Consider the following 18,927-nt stretch of genomic DNA (forward strand, 5'->3'; position numbering starts at 1 on the left):
TAAAACCACCTGTTCCTTTCCATTTGCACATTGTACAGAGAGAGAGGCAAAGAGGTGGGTAAAGAGAGAACCATTTCTGCATCAGAGACAAATCCAGTTATGCACACAGTAACTACATTGCCACTTCATTGGCGAAGCCTTTAATCAAGGCAGTTTCCAATATATATTGACTTATTTTTATCACACACGTAAGAATCCTAAACTATTTTTCTTTACTTCACTTAATGAACACACTAACAATATTATGTCACACTCCTAGAGTACAGATACAAAAGAACTTAATTTAAAATGTTACAGTTTTAATTAAAAACATAAAGCATAGTAATTATTATGCTTGTGATGACTTCTTTAAATCCAAAGTTCTATTGTTATGGAGATTTAAATAAGAGAGGCTGAAGAGGAAAAAATTATTCAGAGATGAGATACTATAGAATACTGGGTTTTTTATTTGATTGAAAGTGTAATTTAACAGCAGTTCATTGAGTTCAGAAATTCGTTTAACAAAGACTAGGATTTTTAACTTAAAGTCTGATAGAAGTTTGCTGATAAGAGATATTCAGGTGAGAAATAAAAACATTGATCCTCCCACGATTAGAAACTCAGCCCAGAATACTAATAACTGTGATTTGAGGGATAGGTGGTTGGTAGCGTGGTTGTCTCCCAATCATGAAGATCTAAGTTCCAACCCCAAAACTCACTTTTAAAAGCTAGGCATGGTGGCAAAAGAGCAGAGACAGATGGATCCCTGGGCCCAGTTAGCTACTCAGTCTAGGCTTTTTGTTGCCTCAGTCTAGGCTGGCGAGAGATTATATCAAAAGAAAAGGTTGACAATGCCTAAGTTCCACAGGAAGGGTTAAAATAAAAATAGGAATTTAAAGACGGTGAAAAGGAGCATTAGTGTTCTTTGTACTTTCTTTTTTATAGAGGTAAAACAAACAGAATCTGTCTATTATCCATCTATCTATCCATCTATCCATCTATCTATTATCTATCAGTTTGTCTGTCTATTATATCTTTTACAAGTAAAAGAAGCCACCTTTTATTTCTGTCAGAACCTGAGCTCTCTGGTGCAGATGTGGGTAGGTAAGATATCGAGATACTTGGTTGGAGTTCAGGAGACAGCACTGCACTGCCACATAGCTTCCTCTGTCTGGGAGAATCTTGTAGAGTATGGGGAAGGAACATGGCTGAGGATACATATAGGTTGGAAAATCATCATCTAGAAAGATCATAGGTTTCCAGGTTACGGTCTTTGGAATAGTGAGCAAAAGGAAAATGTTAAATACTGAATGTTAAGGTCAGTAGATGGGGAGGACCTTAATGGTAAAAGGTCAAAGCTGGTGGAAAAATCTCAGAAATATTGAATGTGCATAAGAAAAAAAAAGCACTTTTACCTAATCAGGGTTACTACCATGATAGCTCCAGAATCAATGCAAGTTTCCTAAATATTAGGCCAATATTTCACCCAGGAGGAAACTCTGGATAATATCTGCTCATGTACCCATTCTCCTTTGCTTACTGACATGAATCCTTTCTCTTTTTTTTCTTTTTTTTTTCTTTATTGACTTGAGTATTTCTTATTTACATTTCGGATGTTATTCCCTTTCCCATTTTCTGGGCCAACATCCCCCTAACCCCTCCCTGTCCCCTTCTATATGGGTTTTCCCCTCTCCATCCTCCCCCATTACCACCCTCCCCCCAACAATCACGTTCACTGGGGGTTCAGTCTTAGCAGAACCAAGGGCTTCCCCTTCCAGTGGTGCTCTTACTAAGCCATTCATTGCTACCTATGAGATTGGAGCCCAGGGTCAGTCCATGTATAGTCTTTGGGTAGTGGCTTAGTCCCTGGAAGATCTGGTTGGTTGCCATTGTTGTTCATATGGGGTCTTGAGCCCCTTCAAGCTCTTCCAGTCCTTTCTCTGATTCCTTCAATGGGGGTCCCGTTCTCAGTTCAGTGTTTTGCTGCTGGCATTCACCTATGTATTTGCTGTATTCTGGCTGTGTCTCTCAGGAAAGATCTACATCGGTTCCTGTCGGCCTGCACTTCTTTGCTTCATCTGTCTAATAGGGTGGCCGTATATGTATGGACCACATGTGGGGCAGGCTCTGAATGGGTGTTCCTTCTGCCTCTGATTTAATCTTTGCCTCCCTATTCCCTGCCAAGGGTATTCTTGTTCCCCTTTTAAAGAAGGAGTGAAGCATTCACATTTTGATCATCTGTCTTGAGTTTCATTTGTTCTAGGCATCTAGGGTAATTCAAGTATTTGGGCTAATAGACACTTATCAATGAGTGCATACCATGTGTGTTTTTCTGTGATTGGGTTACCTCACTCAGGATGATATTTTCCAGTTCCCTCCATTTGCCTATGAATTTCATAAAGTCATTGTTTTTGAAAGCTGAGTAATATTCCATTGTGTAGATGTACCACATTTTCTGTATCCATTCCTCTTTTGAAGGGCATCTGGACTCTTTCCGGCTATTATAAATAAGGCTGCGATGCACATAGTGGAGCACGTGTCTTTTTTATATGTTGGGGCATCTTTTGGGTATATGCCCAAGAGAGGTATAGCTGGATCCTCAGGTAGTTCAATGTCCAATTTTCTGAGGAACCTCCAGACTGATTTCCAGAATGGTTGTACCAGTCTGCAATCCCACCAACAATGGAGGAGTGTTCCTCTTTCTCCACATCCTCTCCAGCATTTGCTGTCACCTGAGTTTTTGATCTTAGCCATTCTCACTGGTGTGAGGTGAAATCTCAGGGTTGTTTTGATTGCATTTCCCTTATGACTAAAGATGTTGAACATTTCTTTAGGTGTTTCTCAGCCATTCGGCATTCCTCAGCTGTGAATTCTTTGTTTAGCTCTGAACCCCATTTTTAATAGGGTTATTTGTCTCCCTGCGGTCTAACTTCTTGAGTTCTCTGTATATTTTGGATATAAGCCCTTTATCTGTTGTAGGATTGGTAAAGATCTTTTCCCAATCTGTTGGTTGCCGTTTTGTCCTAATCACAGTGTCCTTTGTCATCTCAATCCATGTTTTGTAAGAAAGGACAACAGTTATTGATGGCTACCCACATAAGAATGAAGAAGGTGAATGAAGAGTGACTCAGGCGAATTAACTCTAATCTACTTTGAAGATTACTGTGAACAACTTTTTACTGACTGATGTTCAAATGAAGAATCTATTGGGAACAGTTTTCAGGCACTGACAGCTGAGTGATGAAATAGCCAGTCTAGACACTAGAATATTTAGTACTAAAAGGGAAATGCAAGAATAAGTAGACAGAGTTTGGGGAAGATTTGGATGAGTTAATGTTCCAGGTAAAGAAATTGGTGCAGTCTTGAGTGTTTGTGTGTGTTTGTGTGTGAATGTGTGTCTGTCTGTGTGTGTGTATGTGTGTCTGTCTGTGTGTGTGTGTGTGTGTGTGTAATCTTAACTCAAATCCCCATGTTTGCATAGCAAGCACTTTACCTACTGAACCATCCTCCAACTAATTAAGCATAACTTAGACAAAGAAACTGTGAATCAAAATCAAGCACCAAGGAATTTATTGCATTCTATTCAGTGAAGGAACTGAATCTGTATATGTTACAAATACTAGATACTGAAGAACGTTGTACATGGTAAATAGTGGGCTTGAGGCCATTAATCGATTCTGTATTTTGTATATTGTATGTCACACTTTAAAAATGTTTATTGGTTATTTTATTTATTTACTTTTCCAATGTTATCCTCCTTCCCGGTTTTCCCTCTGTAAACTCTCTGTCCCACCCACCCCCTGCTTCTAATCCCCTCCCCACTCCTGCCTCACCATTATGAGAACTTAAAATGTGTGTGTGTTAGTACTCATTAAAGGATATGTTTCATGGGAATATGTGTATATCTTAAAATCTATTTTCTCAGTATCTGTCATTATACATGGTTCTTTACTAATATCTAATAATTGTTCTTTGGGCAGAATAATATTTGGTCTTAAGAGGACTGTGATTTGATATCTCTGTTTTAGCACTTGTTAAAATATGTGACATTGGGAGATATAAGAATCTGTTCTTCTTGAAGTTCAGTGTGTTCTTAGCTTTAGGGAAATTTAAAAGGTGGAATTTTTTTTTAAAAAATCAAGGAAATCATTAAGATTCCAATTTAAAAAGATTAAAGCATGAAACACTTCACCTGTGCTATTCATGAAAAAAGTAACTTTTCAGGAGATAAAAATAAATCTTGAAATCAAATTATGTTATCATCCAGGCAGGTGGTTACTATAGCAGTGAAGGGGGAAAAGGCAGTAAAATTGACTAAAGATTTCCAGAGGCAGACAAATTTATATAAAGTATTACAAGTTTATAAAATGATAACTTTAAGTACCAAGTTGGAATGTCGGTGAGCTGTGCGTCTTGCTCTCTCCTTATTTAAGTGACATATGAGGCCAGGAAGGCTTCCTGCCCAGAAAAGTGGTGGACAATGTGTGGTATCAAATTGGATTTTTTTGGCTACCAGAGAAACCAGAGCCATCAATTAAATGGAGAAAAATAATTATCTAAAGAAGAATATAGTTTTATCTTTGAAAATTCCATCCATCATACACTAAAATATGATCGTATCTATTTCCCATTTTACCTCCAAACTCTTCACATAGCCCTGTAATACATTTTTCTCCTAACTTATAACTTATGGTCTCTCCTCTTTCTTTGTCCCTGTCTGTGTCTCTGTCTGTCTGTCTCTCCCCTTTGTTCTCTCTCTCTCTCTCTCTCTCTCTCTCTCTCTCTCTCTCTCTCTCTCTCTCTCTTCCTCCCTCCCTCCCTCCCTACCCTCTCTCTTCCTTTCTCTCTCCCTCTCTCTCTCTGCCCAATTAGTGCTGCCTTTGTGTATATAGAGGTGGAGCCTCCAGAAGCACTGGAGAATGGGAAGCTATCAATGGTCACACCCACAAAGAAATATTTTCTATTTCCACCAACTATCAACTGGGAGTAGGTCCTTAGTAGAGGGAGGTGTTGTGAGTTTATGGGTGAAATAGCCATAAGGCAGAAAGGAAGCTATCGTTTCCCCCCACCCCCATGTCAGGCTGAACCAGCAGCTATCTCAGCTCTAGTTCTGAAGTCCTGTCATTTGAGTTCAGGGCTCTGAACATCCTACCAGGAATGGTAACATCTCATAGAGTGCCTCCTCATCCTTCAGTTCTTGTACTCTTTCTGTTTTCTCTTCCCCAATGTTTCTTAAGCGTTCAGTATAGGCTTGCTGATGAGCATGTCCCCTTTAGGGCCCTGTTCTCATAGTTTGCTATTCTTAGCAAACTTAGAAGGCACACTCTGAATTCATGGCTGACAAGTAAAAATACTTACATACATACATACATACATACATACATACATATATACGTATCTCCATACATACATACATACATACTTAGAAGACAAATTGACAACATGAGCATTAAGCAAAACAATAGCAGCTTCTAACTTTGAACTGTGACCTCTCAGCCATAGAGCTTTGACTAGATTACCTGTACCAGGCACGAAATTCCCTCTTGTGGAAAAGGCCTTAAATCCAAACAGAAAGCTGTTTCTTACCCCATAGTCATGTGAACCAATAGGCATATACTGCCTGGCTAGTAGGTAGTGCAACATAATGTGTCCACCAGGTCTTTTTTTTTTCCAACCCGCAGCCTACAGAGCATATCTTAGGGCTACAAAAGGAGGAAGTTTCCCAATTGCCTTGAGAGTGATTTCTTTATGTCTTACAGCCAAAGCATGGTGTGTATTCACCTGTAGTATTGTGTTATGGAGCTATGGTAAATGATAAATAAGGACAATGGAAGTAGCCTGTTGTGCTAAAATCATATTTTTCAAAACTAGGAAATTCTCTCTCTTATTGATTTTCCAAAATGTCAGTCCCTTGGTTTTCTACCTTTCAAGATATAAAGAGACTATAAAGTGATGAACAGGGCCAGAGCTGGAGTAACAAGGACTCCAACCATGTAACTTTCTGTCCTCCCTGCTAGCAGACACACTATATTACTAACATGCTTAAAGATCACAGGAAATTTGACAGGTCAAGAGAAAATATATTTGTTAGAATTCTTTTCAGAACGAGAATATCATGAGTAGAAAGTTTTACATCAGAAGAGCTAGGGAGATGTGCTTGCAAATAAAGTGCTATGATAGGAATATGAGGACATGAGTTCAAATCCCTCAAACACACACAGAATCAGCACAGGTCTATAATAACTGTGTTTCTATGTGGAAAAAGAAGGCCCAGTCTGGAATATCTCCTAGAAGCTTATGGGCCTGGCTTCCTGCTCCACTCAACAAGGTTCTCTTTCAAACAACATAGAGTACCAATACCTGAGTTTGTCCACTGACTTCCACACATCATGCTGTGACTTACATGCCCTTAAACATTCATGCACATGCATCATAAACACACATGCACACGCACGCGTACACACACACACACACACACACACACACACACGTAAATAAAAATTAAAAAGTTGCATGCTGAGGCACTGATGTGAAGTAGATTGAGACCTTGGGAAGAATATCATACAACAGTGGATGTCTGTTGTATGTCCATTGCCAGGAGTGAATGAAAGCCATACTCGACATGGTTTTGATTTCTGTAAGAGGATGCTCAAGATGAACAGTGAGGTGATTCTCTGCAGCACCTCCTTGTTTCATCACCACTCAGTAAATTACCACACTCTAAATATATGTGGAACATTACTGAGTATATGTGGAATATTCTCCCAGTCCAATTAATTGAAAGGGCTCTAAACATCCATAAAAATCAGACAAGATTTAGGAACTTCTCATTAAAATACAACTATTCTTAGGTCTTATGTTTTGTTCTTTTTATCAAAAATCTCTGCCAAGAGAATTTTTATCTTACTTTTTTCCTTAGAATTCATCAAGAGAACATAGCCATCACTCTTCTTCTAATGAAGAGAATAAACATTAGAGCCTCCAAAGGAACTTAGTCCTGAATTCCCACACTAGCTTTGTGACTCTATATATTAAAAGGTGTTTATGATTTAGGGTGGAAATGTTGGTTCACCTATGCTCAAAAGCACTCACTGCTCTTCGATTTTGATGGATTCTGGTGCAGACATGAAAATTTCTTTTTAGACCAAGATTACAACCTGGATGAAACTGTTTATCCTTAAGAGAAGAGCGTGGTTAATGTTAAATTAGACAAATAACATTTCAACATTTAATTAAAAACTAAAGATCCTTAAAGTACAAAGAAGCCAGCTGACTTGGCTTATATCACCTGTTCATGAAGCTGACTAGTGGACTTCAGAATAAAAATTATGATGTGAATTTGTAATGAATCTTGGATCTAATATTCAGCATGCATAATCTTACAACTGTGAAGCAAAAAATATGTGCTACTATATATTCTCTGATATGCAAACCTTTAAAATATACTTCTTAAAACTACTCCTTGAAAGAATGCCTTTCGCTGTGAATCTTTGGCCATTTGCTATCAGAGGCTTATTTTCCTCTCTCTGAAGCTTATTCCCCCTCCCTGGTATGCAGCACTTTAATAGCACGAAGAGTTTCCCTCCAGGAAACCAGTGAAGCAAAGAGAAACTTCATGGAGCCATACTGGGCAAATGAAAACATATCACATTAATTCAGTCTCCTCCTGGTGCCCTCCTTCTATCAACTATGAAAGATGAAAAATTAAACAAAACTTCAGACAGAAGAATATGTATACATGGCGTCTTGAGAGATTTTTTTTCTTTTACATGTGCTCAACCAAACCCTTCCTAAGCGCTGAAGCTTTCTGACATCACAAAGCCCTTTTCTGTGAGTCACTGAATTGCTGAAGCCCAGAAAATCTAATTTACTTTAGGTCTGTTTGATAATGTAATAACACAGTAAAATGTGATTCACCAATTAGCTCATGTAATTGAATAATCAAAAACATGCTCCGAGTAAGTCACTGAGGCATAGTCCATCACCCTCATGGTCCTATATTTTTCTGATTACAACTGCAGGTACATCTTCCATCATTGATGCTTCTCATGAACGAGAATTAACAAATATCTGTGGTTGTAGATTAGTAGAGTACTTAGCTTCATTAGTCATTGGTTTCTCTTTGCTGTTTCATCAGCTCTCTCTTGATCAAGTTCTACATCGGCTAAAGGGACTGGCTATCCAGCCCTTGCCTCTGTAGAGCTCTTAGGCTCATGTGCTATTTTTAAACAGCATAGGGATGGAACCAAACTGATGTTAACACCTTAAAGAAATCACAATTTTGTGGTTGGAAAACTGTCTCTCTGGCTGATTCCTAAATTCTAATGGTACTGCTGAGATATATTTTGGCAGGAAAAAAAGCAATAGACAGTTTAAGAGGTTTTTCTCTGAAACTTTAATTGGGTAATAGGAAATCTATAATAGATAAAGATAGGAATTATATGTTCGGCAAATTGTTTTACAGCATTTCCCCATAACTCGCTATGCATATCTGTTGAAATGTAGGTGCCTGGCTATAATCAAAATGCATTTCTCTTTGTAAATTCAAGGCAACTAAAGGGTTGTTTAGGTTGTTCAAACAATTTCTAAGGAGGAATTTCAAAATGCGTCCTACTTTATTTATTTATTCCTTCTAAGTATTTGAGCATGCTTTCATGGTCCATGGCTTCCCAACAAGCAAAGTAAAGAGTAATTGGAATGCGTTACTTGAAATTGAGTCAGTAAAAACATGGAATTTCTTAGCTAACTTGGTTATTATTTAAATGTGGTTTTGCTCCTCAAGAGAAAGAAGAAAGAGGAGGAGAAGGGAGAAAAAGGAGAGGGCAGAAGAGGAATAGAATAGAGGAGGAGGAGCTGGGGAGAGGAGGAGAAAGGTCACATGAAGCTTTGCACTGCCTTTTTAAAGGTCATTCTTCAGCTTTTTAAAAAAATATTAGTCATTCCATTCATTTACATCTCAAATAATATCCCACTTCCAGTTACCCCCTCCACCAAGTCCCCACCCCATGATATCCCACTTACTGGTTACCCCTCATACTTTAACTTTTATCCATGAGATTTAAGCTAATATTAGCAAGCAGTCTCCTTTGTAATTATATCATTAGCCTTAGATAGTTTGTCGTTCCATAAACTCACAATGCACTTTTTCTATTGTCGCCTCACATAAAAAAGCAACAAATAATAACATTCTTAAGGGATGGAATCATCATTAGTTATTTTTGTAGCACTTCATTTTATTTGTGACAAACATAATCAAAAATAAATCATGAAGAATCTCTTCTGGAAGGACAGGTGCCTGTCACCACCCCTAGAGTTCCCTGTCACTTTTACATGTAGAATATTGTACTAAAAATGCATTAGTAATTCTCACCCTTTTGTCTCCCTATTCATAGGTCAATGGAACAGAAATTGAATATGAATTTGAAGAAATTACATTGGAGAGGGTAAGAAAATTTTTAAATCCTTAACTTTGCATTTTACCTTGTAGATCCAAATTTGTTGTCTTGTGAAAATGCCAAATTGTATGTCTTAACCCAAAGTGCCATGCCAGATTTACAGGAAGATTATTAGTGAAATGCTTGCAGTCAAGAGCACTGGGAGTAAAGAGTGAATAAGCACAGCGTTCAATTTGTAAATCTAGTGGCCAGGATTTGGGGAAAGGAATGGGCAAGGCACAAATGTCCCAGGAGCTTGTGCAGCTCTACACTGAATGTTTTGTTATTCATGATTTGGCTGTATGTTTTCATGGATGTTGTAATCTGATGATTACATGTCCTCTATTTCATTAACAAAAGGGATAATACACTTAAAACCCATCCACAAAGTCAGATGCACACATCCCTGTAGAGCTCTGAAAAATATGTGTGAAAGACCTTGCCAATGACTTCTGACAAATAAACTCTGCCTCACAGCCCTAAAGAATTTACATATTTTACAAAACACAAAAGGAATGTCAAAGGCCAACTAGGAAAAGCCAACATCAGAAAGCAATAACAGGACACTTATATCTTTCTAAAGCATAAAACTGCTTACTTACCTTCATTAGGAAATGCAGACAGGAGCAAGAATAGTTAGGGACCTAATTGGCAAATATTTCAAAGGAGTCTTAATATCCAGTGACAACGACCAGTCGTGAAAATGAGTTAATTTGGAAATAAGGATCAAAAGCTTTGGTAAAAAAGCATAGCTTTAGCACATTTACCTCCATAAGAATAGACAAATTTCCTGGGTTCGGTCCCCAACTCCGAAAAAAAGAAAAGAAAAAAAAAAGAATAGACAAATTTCAAAGCTGCTCATATTTATACTGTTTAAAACAATGAAGATTTAAAATTACTTGTACTGCTTCACTATATGACCACATACTATTAATCATATTAAATTTAAATACTGTTGCTAACAGTGAAGGCTTAAAAATATGTTTACTATTTCATTATATATCCATATACTATTAATCACATTAAATTTAAATACAATTAAATGTTAAATTATACTTCAATATCGTTTTAGAATGCTTTGTAATTACAAGAGTACGAAGCACATCTCATTATATTAAACAACTTAAAAATTGTTAATGAAGTTTTATGATATAATATTATATTAAATAAATCAAACTCAATAAAACTCTTTAACTTTACATTTCCAAAAGTTTCAATAAAAGTAAAAATGTTTTGACGTGTCCTTTTCTTTGAAACATAAAAGAATATGCCATCTTTGCCCCAACATAGGGCGATGCTAGGGCAGTGAGCTAGGAGTCGGTGGGTGAAGGGCAGCACCCTCATGTAGGAAAGGGAGGGGGATTGCAGAGGGGAAACCAGGATGGGGGAAACACTTGAAATGCAAACAAATAAGATAACTAATAAAAAATAAAAAATAGAAAAGAGAGAAAAAGTTAAACATTAGGAGATAATGGTGAACTACCACAGTCTGGCTGAAGCTTCTCACCGGCTGAGAATCAAGGACTCCAGCACAATCTATAATATTGTTTGTGAGGGTTACTGACAGACATTAGCAAGCAATTTGCTTTAGATTATTGCACTCTTAGATTATTTGTTATTTGTCAGCTAAAAATGCATATTTTGTATGGTGCTCTCATACAAAAAGCAAATGACAGCACTCTAAGGGATGGAACCATTGCTGATTACTTTTGTAGTGTCACATTTCATTCTGGCAAAACCATAATCCAAAGCTCAAACATGAAAGAAATGTTTAGGAATGGCAGGTATGTGGCGGCAATATGGTTTGTGAGATATAATACAAAATTAGAATGGTGAGCCTTCTAAACCCCGAACATATGCAACTAAACTGGTCTCGCTGTGTACTTAATTCTCTCCGCAAGTTCTCCTTTTTCTTTCACTTTTCTTATTGGATATTTGATGTATCTACATTTCAAATGTTATCCCCCTCCCCCTCCTCTTCCCCTGCTTCTATGAAGATGTTCCCACTCCCACCCATTCACTTCCACCTCAACATCCTGGCATTCCCCTACACTGGGGAAAGGAACCTTCATAGGACCAAGGACTTCTATAGATGCCAGGCAATGCCATCCTCTGCTACATAAGCCTTGGGGTCATGGGTCCCTCCACCTGTATTCTTTGGTTAGAGGTCTAGTCCTCGGGAGCTCTGAGGTGTCTGGTTGGTTGATATTGTTGTTCTTCCTATGGGATTGCAAACCACTTCAGCTCATTTAGTCCTTTCTCTAACTTCTCCATTGGGGTCCCTGTGCTCAGTCCTTTGGTTAGCTGCAAGCATCCTCATCTGTATCAGTAAGGCTCTGGCAGAGACTATCAGAAGACATCCCTATCAGTCTCCTGTCAGCAAGTACTTCTTGGCATCAGCAATAGTGACTGGTTTTGGTGGCTATATATGGGATGAATCCCCAGGTGGGGCAGTCTCTGTGTGGCCTTTCCTTCAGTTACTGCTCCACTCTTTGTCCCTGCATTTCCTCCTGTGAGTATTTTGTTCCCCTTCTAAGAATAACTGAAGCGCCCACATTTTGGTCTTCCTTCTTCTTGAGCTTCATATGGTCTGTGAATCGTTTCTTGAATTATCAGAGCATTTGGGCTAATATCCACTTATCAGTGAGTGAATATCATGTGTGTTCTTTTGTGACTAGGTTACCTCACTCAGGATATTTTTTAGTTCTATCCACTTGCCAAAGAATTTCATGAAGTCATTTTTAATAGTTGGGTGCAAACATCCACATCTGACTCTTTCAGCTGCCTATTTGGTCTTTTGGAGGGCAATCATGATAGGTCCCTTTTTATGAGCACCCCATAGCCTCAGTAATGGTGTTAGGTCTTGGGGCCTCCCCTTGAGCTGGATCATGCTTTGGGCCTGTTGCTGGGCCTTCTTTTCCTCAGGCTCCTCTCCATTTCCATCCCTGCATTTCTTTCAGACAGGAAGAATTATGGGTCAGAATTTTGATTATGGGATAGCAACTCCATTCCTCACTTGATGCCCTGACTCTCTGCTGGAGGAGAGCTCAACAAGTTTCCTCTCTCCACTGTAGGGGATTTCATCTAGGATCCCCCTTTGAGTCATGAGAGTCTCTTACGTGCCAAGAATCTGGTATATTCTGGAGTGTCCTCCCAACCTCTTTCTTTCTGACGTTGCCTGTTTCCATTCTTTCTGCTGGCCCTTAGGGCCTCAGTTCTTTTCCCACATGCAACACTAGATCATGTTCCCCTCTCCCCAAATCCTCATCCCCTTTCCCTCCCCTATCCCCCCTTCCTCCTCTCTTAAGATTGCTTTCTTCTCCCTCCCAAGTGGGACTGAGGTGTCCTCATTTGAGCCCTTCAACTTCTTGACCTTTTTGAATTCTGTGGACTGTATCTTGGGTATTCTGCACTTTTTCGGGGGTGGGGGCTAATATCCACTTATTATTTGAGCACATACTGTGCATGTCCTTTTGTGTCTGAGTTACCTTACTCAGGATGATATTTTCTATGCCCATCCATTTGCCTGCAAAACTCAAGATAGCCTCATTCATAGTAGCTGAGTAGTATACCATTGTGTAAATGAACCACATTTTCTGTATCCATTCTTCTATTGTGGTACATCTGGATTGTTTCTTTGGGGTATATTCCCGAGTGGTATTTCTGAGTCTTTAAGTAGGTCTATTTCCAATTTTCTTAGGAATCTCCAAATTGATTTCCAGAGTGGTTGTACCAGTTTGCAATCCCACCAGCAATGAAGGAGTGTTCCTCTTTCTCCATATCTTTGCCAAGTTTTTTTTTCTTTTTTTTTTTTATTAACTTGAGTATTTCTTATATACATTTCGAGTGTTATTCCCTTTCCCGGTTTCCGGGCAAACATCCCCCTCCCCCCTCCCCTTCCTTATGGGTGTTCCCCTCCCAACCCTCCCCCCATTGCCGCCCTCCCCCCATAGACTAGTTCACTGGGGGTTCAGTCTTAGCAGGACCCAGGGCTTCCCCTTCCACTGGTGCTCTTACTAGGATATTCATTGCTACCTATGGGGTCAGAGTCCAGGGTCAGTCCATGTATAGTCTTTAGGTAGTGGCTTAGTCCCTGGAAGCTCTGGTTGCTTGGCATTGTTGTACTTTTGGGGTCTCGAGCCCCTTCAAGCTCTTCCAGTTCTTTCTCTGATTCCTTCAATAGGGGACCTATTCTCAGTTCAGTGGTTTGCTGCTGGCATTCGCCTCTATATTTGCTGTATTCTGGCTGTGTCTCTCAGGAGCGATCTATATCCGGCTCCTGTCGGTCTGCACTTCTTTGCTTCATCCATCTTGTCTAATTGGGTGGCTGTATATGTATGGGCCACATGTGGGGCAGGCTCTGAATGGGTGTTCCTTCAGTCTCTGTTTTAATCTTTGCCTCTCCCTTCCCTGCCAAGGGTATTCTTTTTCCTCATTTAAAGAAGGAGTGAAGCATTCACATTTTGATCATCCGTCTTGAGTTTCGTTTGTTCTAGGGATCTAGGGTAATTCAAGCATTTGGGCTAATAGCCACTTATCAATGAGTGCATACCATGTATGTCTTTCTGTGATTGGGTTAGCTCACTCAGGATGATATTTTCCAGTTCCAACCATTTGCCTACGAATTTCATAAACTCGTTGTTTTTGATAGCTGAGTAATATTCCATTGTGTAGATGTACCACATTTTCTGTATCCATTCCTCTGTTGAAGGGCATCTGGGTTCTTTCCATTTTCTGGCTATTATAAATATTTGATCTTAGCCATTCTGACTGGTATAAAGTGGAATCACAGGGTCATTTTGATTTGCATTTCTCTGATCACTAAGGTCTTTGAACATTTCTTTGGGTGCTTCTCAGTCATTTGAAATTCCTCTGTTGTAAATTCTCAGTTTAGTTCTATGTCCCATTTTTTGATTGGGTTGTTTGGTTTTGGGGTGGTTAGCTTCTTGAGTTCTTTATATGTATGCTATGGACTTTAGTCCTCTATCAGATGTAGGGTTAGTGAATATTTTTTTCCTGTAGGTCACAGATTTGCCTTATTGACTATGTTCTTTGCCTTACAGAAGCTTTCCAGTTTCATGAGGTCCCATTTATCAATTCCTGATCTTAGAGCATGAGCCATTGGAGTTCTGCTTAGGAAATTTCCCCCTGTGGAAATGAGTTCAAGGCTCTTTCCCACTTTATCTTCTATTAGGTTCAGTGTATTTGGTTTTATATTGAGGTCTTTGATACACTTGGACTTGAGCTTTGTGTATGGTGACAAATATGGGTCTAAGGGCCTTTTAAAATTTATATTTCCTCTTTAATTTCTTGCTATTCATGAGTCAACGGATTTTTCAGTTAAGTTTAATTTTTATTGAGTGTGAGTAGTCTTAAAGAAATTTACATAGGATGTTAATTGTTTGCCAGATGGAGTCTTTAAAACGTCCATTATGGACTTTGATAAAATTTTAATAGCATGCTAAATAGAGAAAGTGAAATTAGAGGAAATTAGCTCAAATGAGAGAGAGAAAAAGAAAAACTACATACATTCCAGAGCTGGAATTGTGATTAGTAAGGTACATGCAAAATATAAGTTTGCAGTCCATCTAATTCTAGGGCCTGTGCAACTGAGCAAGTCTTACTGTGTTCTTAATTCTTCTTCCTTCCCCTACTTACTATACATACATCTTTAAGAGATCACTGTTTTATTAGCTTAGTGTATAGGTCAGCCGATAACTAGAGGCCAATATCAAGTTGAAAGAGAAAGAGAGAGAGAGAGAGAGAGAGAGAGAGAGAGAGAGAGAGAGAACATGTCAAGCCACATAAGAGCAGGTTCAAGACTGGATTCTCTTAGGTACTTATTTCCTACTCCTAAGCATGCACACCTGTTCCCTGTCTCCATGTCCTGGGACTTCCAACCATACATCAAACTTGTCACTTCCATTAAGGGGACACCCGCCAGATCCTCTATGCTATGCATCATCTTCTCCAGAGTTCTCCCACACTTCCAACAATCTTCATTAATTGCATGGTTTCCCCCTAGTGTTCATCCTTTATGTGTGCCATTCCCTTACATACTAAGTCTAGCCTAGTCCAGCATTTTCAATTTCCATCTCACACATTCTTTGCATACATTTTTTGCCCTTATCTGATTTGTTCTATGCACTGAAATCTCAGCTCTAATCACTGGTAATTAAACTTCCCTTTATTCATTGCACTCCAGCACCTAAGCTGTGGGCCATGGCCAAGAAAATATCCACTTTATGTTAAGTTCTTAACCATTGACCCAGGACTCTCAAAACTCTCCTGAAAATGCTTAAATATTTCTCTACAAGAATCACTTTCTCCTTCTCTGAAAAAACGTTCACATTCCATGACATCTTCAAATCTCTAAAGCCCTCTCTTCCTCATGGTTACTGTCAACTGATAACTGCCCTCTATGTATCCATGAAAAAAAGATAAGAAATGATTTCATGATATCATTTCTACATTATTTTTTTCTCAGACCATGTGACAATGAACTTTTGCCAGAAAGTGAAAGAATATTTTGTTTCTTTTCTAGGACAGTCCTTAGTTGGCGAGCTGGATTTCCTAACCTCTTATTAATTTAAAGAATTTGCTTCTATACTGATCATATGTTCTTCTGCATTTTCCATTCGTCTCTGTTTTCCCTTTGATATGGACATTGCATAATATCTCTTATTAATGGGACAACATCACTGGACCAAATATACCCTTGCCATATTACCCATACATTGCCACATTACACTATTTTTCTTGTAGGACAAATGTATACTTTTATTTACTATACTTTATTAGCCCATTTTCTTTTTTCTTGTATTTGTTGTTTTTTTTTCTTTTGAGGTAAAGTCTCACTTTTCTGACCTAGCACTTGCATTGCAGAGAGGATGAGCTCAATCCTGCAAAAATCCTCCTGCCTCCCAAGGGCCAGAAGTACAGGTTTGTGGTATGATAAAATGCATATCTCTTACTTCATTCTAACCTGCCTATGGCGTGCCCTCCACACACAGACAATTTAAAATCCTCTCTGTCACAGTTGGGAAGGTTTCTGTCTTGCTCAATCACAGCATCAGTTCCCCGTCCTAACTAATTTGTCAAGAACATTTGGCGTATCTGTTTAGCTGTCACTAGGTCATCAAAGATATCTTTTTTTTTTAGACCTTTAAAACATAATATTGTTCTGTGCTCTTCTTACTTATGCTAGATGTCCAATTATGTTTTCCTTGTTATTATTCCTGTGAATCTTGTGTTATTTCAGAAATCAATTGAAAATACCTCTTCACCAGCTCTCCTTTCTTCTAGAGTGCCAAATCTCATCCAGATCCACACCTTAAACTCCCCAGTTGACTACCCTCCTGAGTCTCAAGCTGTGACCTTGTTCCTCAGCTATTGTGTACAGCTAACTGTCAATCTCACGTATTTGCTTAAATACCAAGGGGTCCCTTCCCCTTCTGCCCAAAGCTGCTTCTCTTCTGACAGTCCTTGTCTGAGCTCTTTCCCTTATTATCCAGTCAAAATTACCTCTGAAGTATCATTTATTTATTTTCTTCAAGGTCTATGAGCAGGATTGCATATATGTCAACCTGTTTTTATTACTTACTAAAGCAAACTCACCCATGCCTGGACCACTCTAGTAGCCTGCTCCACTGTTCTCCAGGAAATTAGGGTAGTAGTTTTCAGAACATAATCCAGACTGCACCACTTTTATTATTAAAATCAAAGCAGAACAAAAACTGAAACTCCCAAAGGATGAGAATTGCACATAACATCATTAGCCATAAAGCTTTATCAAGCATTACCAGACGTTTTCTCTGATCCTCTCTCTTCACACATCTTCTTCCATCGGCACTGACACTCTTGGGATTCCTCAAAAAATCTATGCTTTTCTCACCTCAAAGGCCTCACTAACAGCTACTCCTTCCACTTGGAGAAATCTTCCTTTACATGCTTGCATATATATATATACATATATATATATATGTGTGTATATATATATATGAAATGTTCTCACTGTAATCTCATCTAGAAAAATCATTCCTCTCTACATCATTTACATTAGTACCAAATTTTATCATTCTTCATTCCACGTCACAGATTTATCATTGTTTAATTATAGTTATTAATATCTAGTATATGTTCTTTCTCCACATTGTTAATACTCACCTCTTTCAGAATATATGCTATTCCTACATAGTCAATTCTGTATCTCATTTACCTAAAATAATCTGTACACTGTAGTAGTAATCAGAAAAGGTATGTGAGTTGCTTGTGCCTCTGTTATTGGAAGGACAGTGAAGGTGTTGCATGGAGCCTGGTATAAAATCGGTTTTAAAGTACTCACTCTAATACTTGATGTTCAGATGACATTGGACCATAGTTTTCATATTAGCGGATGAATGTAAAGTCTTTGTAATTATCTCAGATGACCCTTGAAAATGAATCAATCAATGTAAAGGTTTATAATATCATTCAAATATATTCTTTTTTTTCTTTTTTTTTTTATTTTATTAACTTGAGTATTTCTTATATACATTTTGAGTGTTATTCCCTTTCCCGGTTTCCGGGCAAACATCCCCCTAATCCCTTCCCCTCCCCTTCTTTATGGGTGTTCCCCTCCCCATCCTCCCCCCATTGCCGCCCTCCCCCCAAAAATCTAGTTCACTGGGGGTTCAGTCTTATAGCAGGACCCAGGGCTTCCCCTTCCACTGGTGCTCTTACTAGGATATTCATTGCTACCTATGAGGTCAGAGTCCAGGGTCAGTCCATGTATAGTCTTTAGGTAGTGGCTTAGTCCCTGGAAGCTCTGGTTGCTTGGCATTGTTGTACATATGGGGTCTCGAGCCCCTTCAAGCTCTTCCAGTTCTTTCTCTGATTCCTTCAATAGGGGACCTATTCTCAGTTCAGTGGTTTGCTGCTGGCATTCGCCTCTGTATTTGCTGTATTCTGGCTGTGTCTCTCAGGAGCGATCTATATCCGGCTCCTGTCGGTCTGCACTTCTTTGCTTCATCCATCTTGTCTAATTGGGTGGCTGTATATGTATGGGCCACATGTGGGGCAGGCTCTGAATGGGTGTTCCTTCAGTCTCTGTTTTAATCTTTGCCTCTCCCTTCCCTGCCAAGGGTATTCTTTTTCCTCATTTAAAGAAGGAGTGAAGCATTCACATTTTGATCATCCGTCTTGAGTTTCGTTTGTTCTAGGGATCTAGGGTAATTCAAGCATTTGGGCTAATAGCCACTTATATTCTTAATATCTCATTTTATTAATATATCAATTGTCAGAAGTATACCATTACTCTTGAAAAACCTTATATTTAAAAGGATCCCAGGGCAAGAGAGACTTCTTGGTATTTAATTAAAGTACTTGCAAGACAAGCTTTAGCATGAGCCTTCAGATCACCGAAACCCACTTAAATGCCAGGTGAGCATGGCAGCCTACCTGAATTTCCAGCCTTATGCGACAGATGGGTGATCCCTAGGCAGGCTTTCTGTCGAGATTAGCCACATCAGGTGAG

The 18,927-nt window shown here is 38.9% G+C and overlaps 1 protein-coding gene across 30 annotated transcripts in view; it reads left to right on the forward strand.

The window, feature by feature from the left end:
- The window catches only part of Dlg2 (discs large MAGUK scaffold protein 2), a 2,051,694-nt gene that overhangs the window by 1,389,302 nt on the left and 643,465 nt on the right, over positions 1 to 18,927 (forward strand). For all 30 annotated transcript variants that reach the window (XM_039089312.2, XM_039089327.2, XM_039089335.2 and 27 more), the window contains one exon: positions 9,372 to 9,422. In XM_039089312.2, the coding sequence (XP_038945240.1) occupies positions 9,372 to 9,422 (51 nt within the window). The remainder of the gene's footprint in view (positions 1 to 9,371; positions 9,423 to 18,927) is intronic.

The sequence above is a fragment of the Rattus norvegicus genome, chromosome 1 (genome assembly GCF_036323735.1).
Source record: "Rattus norvegicus strain BN/NHsdMcwi chromosome 1, GRCr8, whole genome shotgun sequence".
Lineage (NCBI taxonomy): Eukaryota > Metazoa > Chordata > Mammalia > Rodentia > Muridae > Rattus > Rattus norvegicus.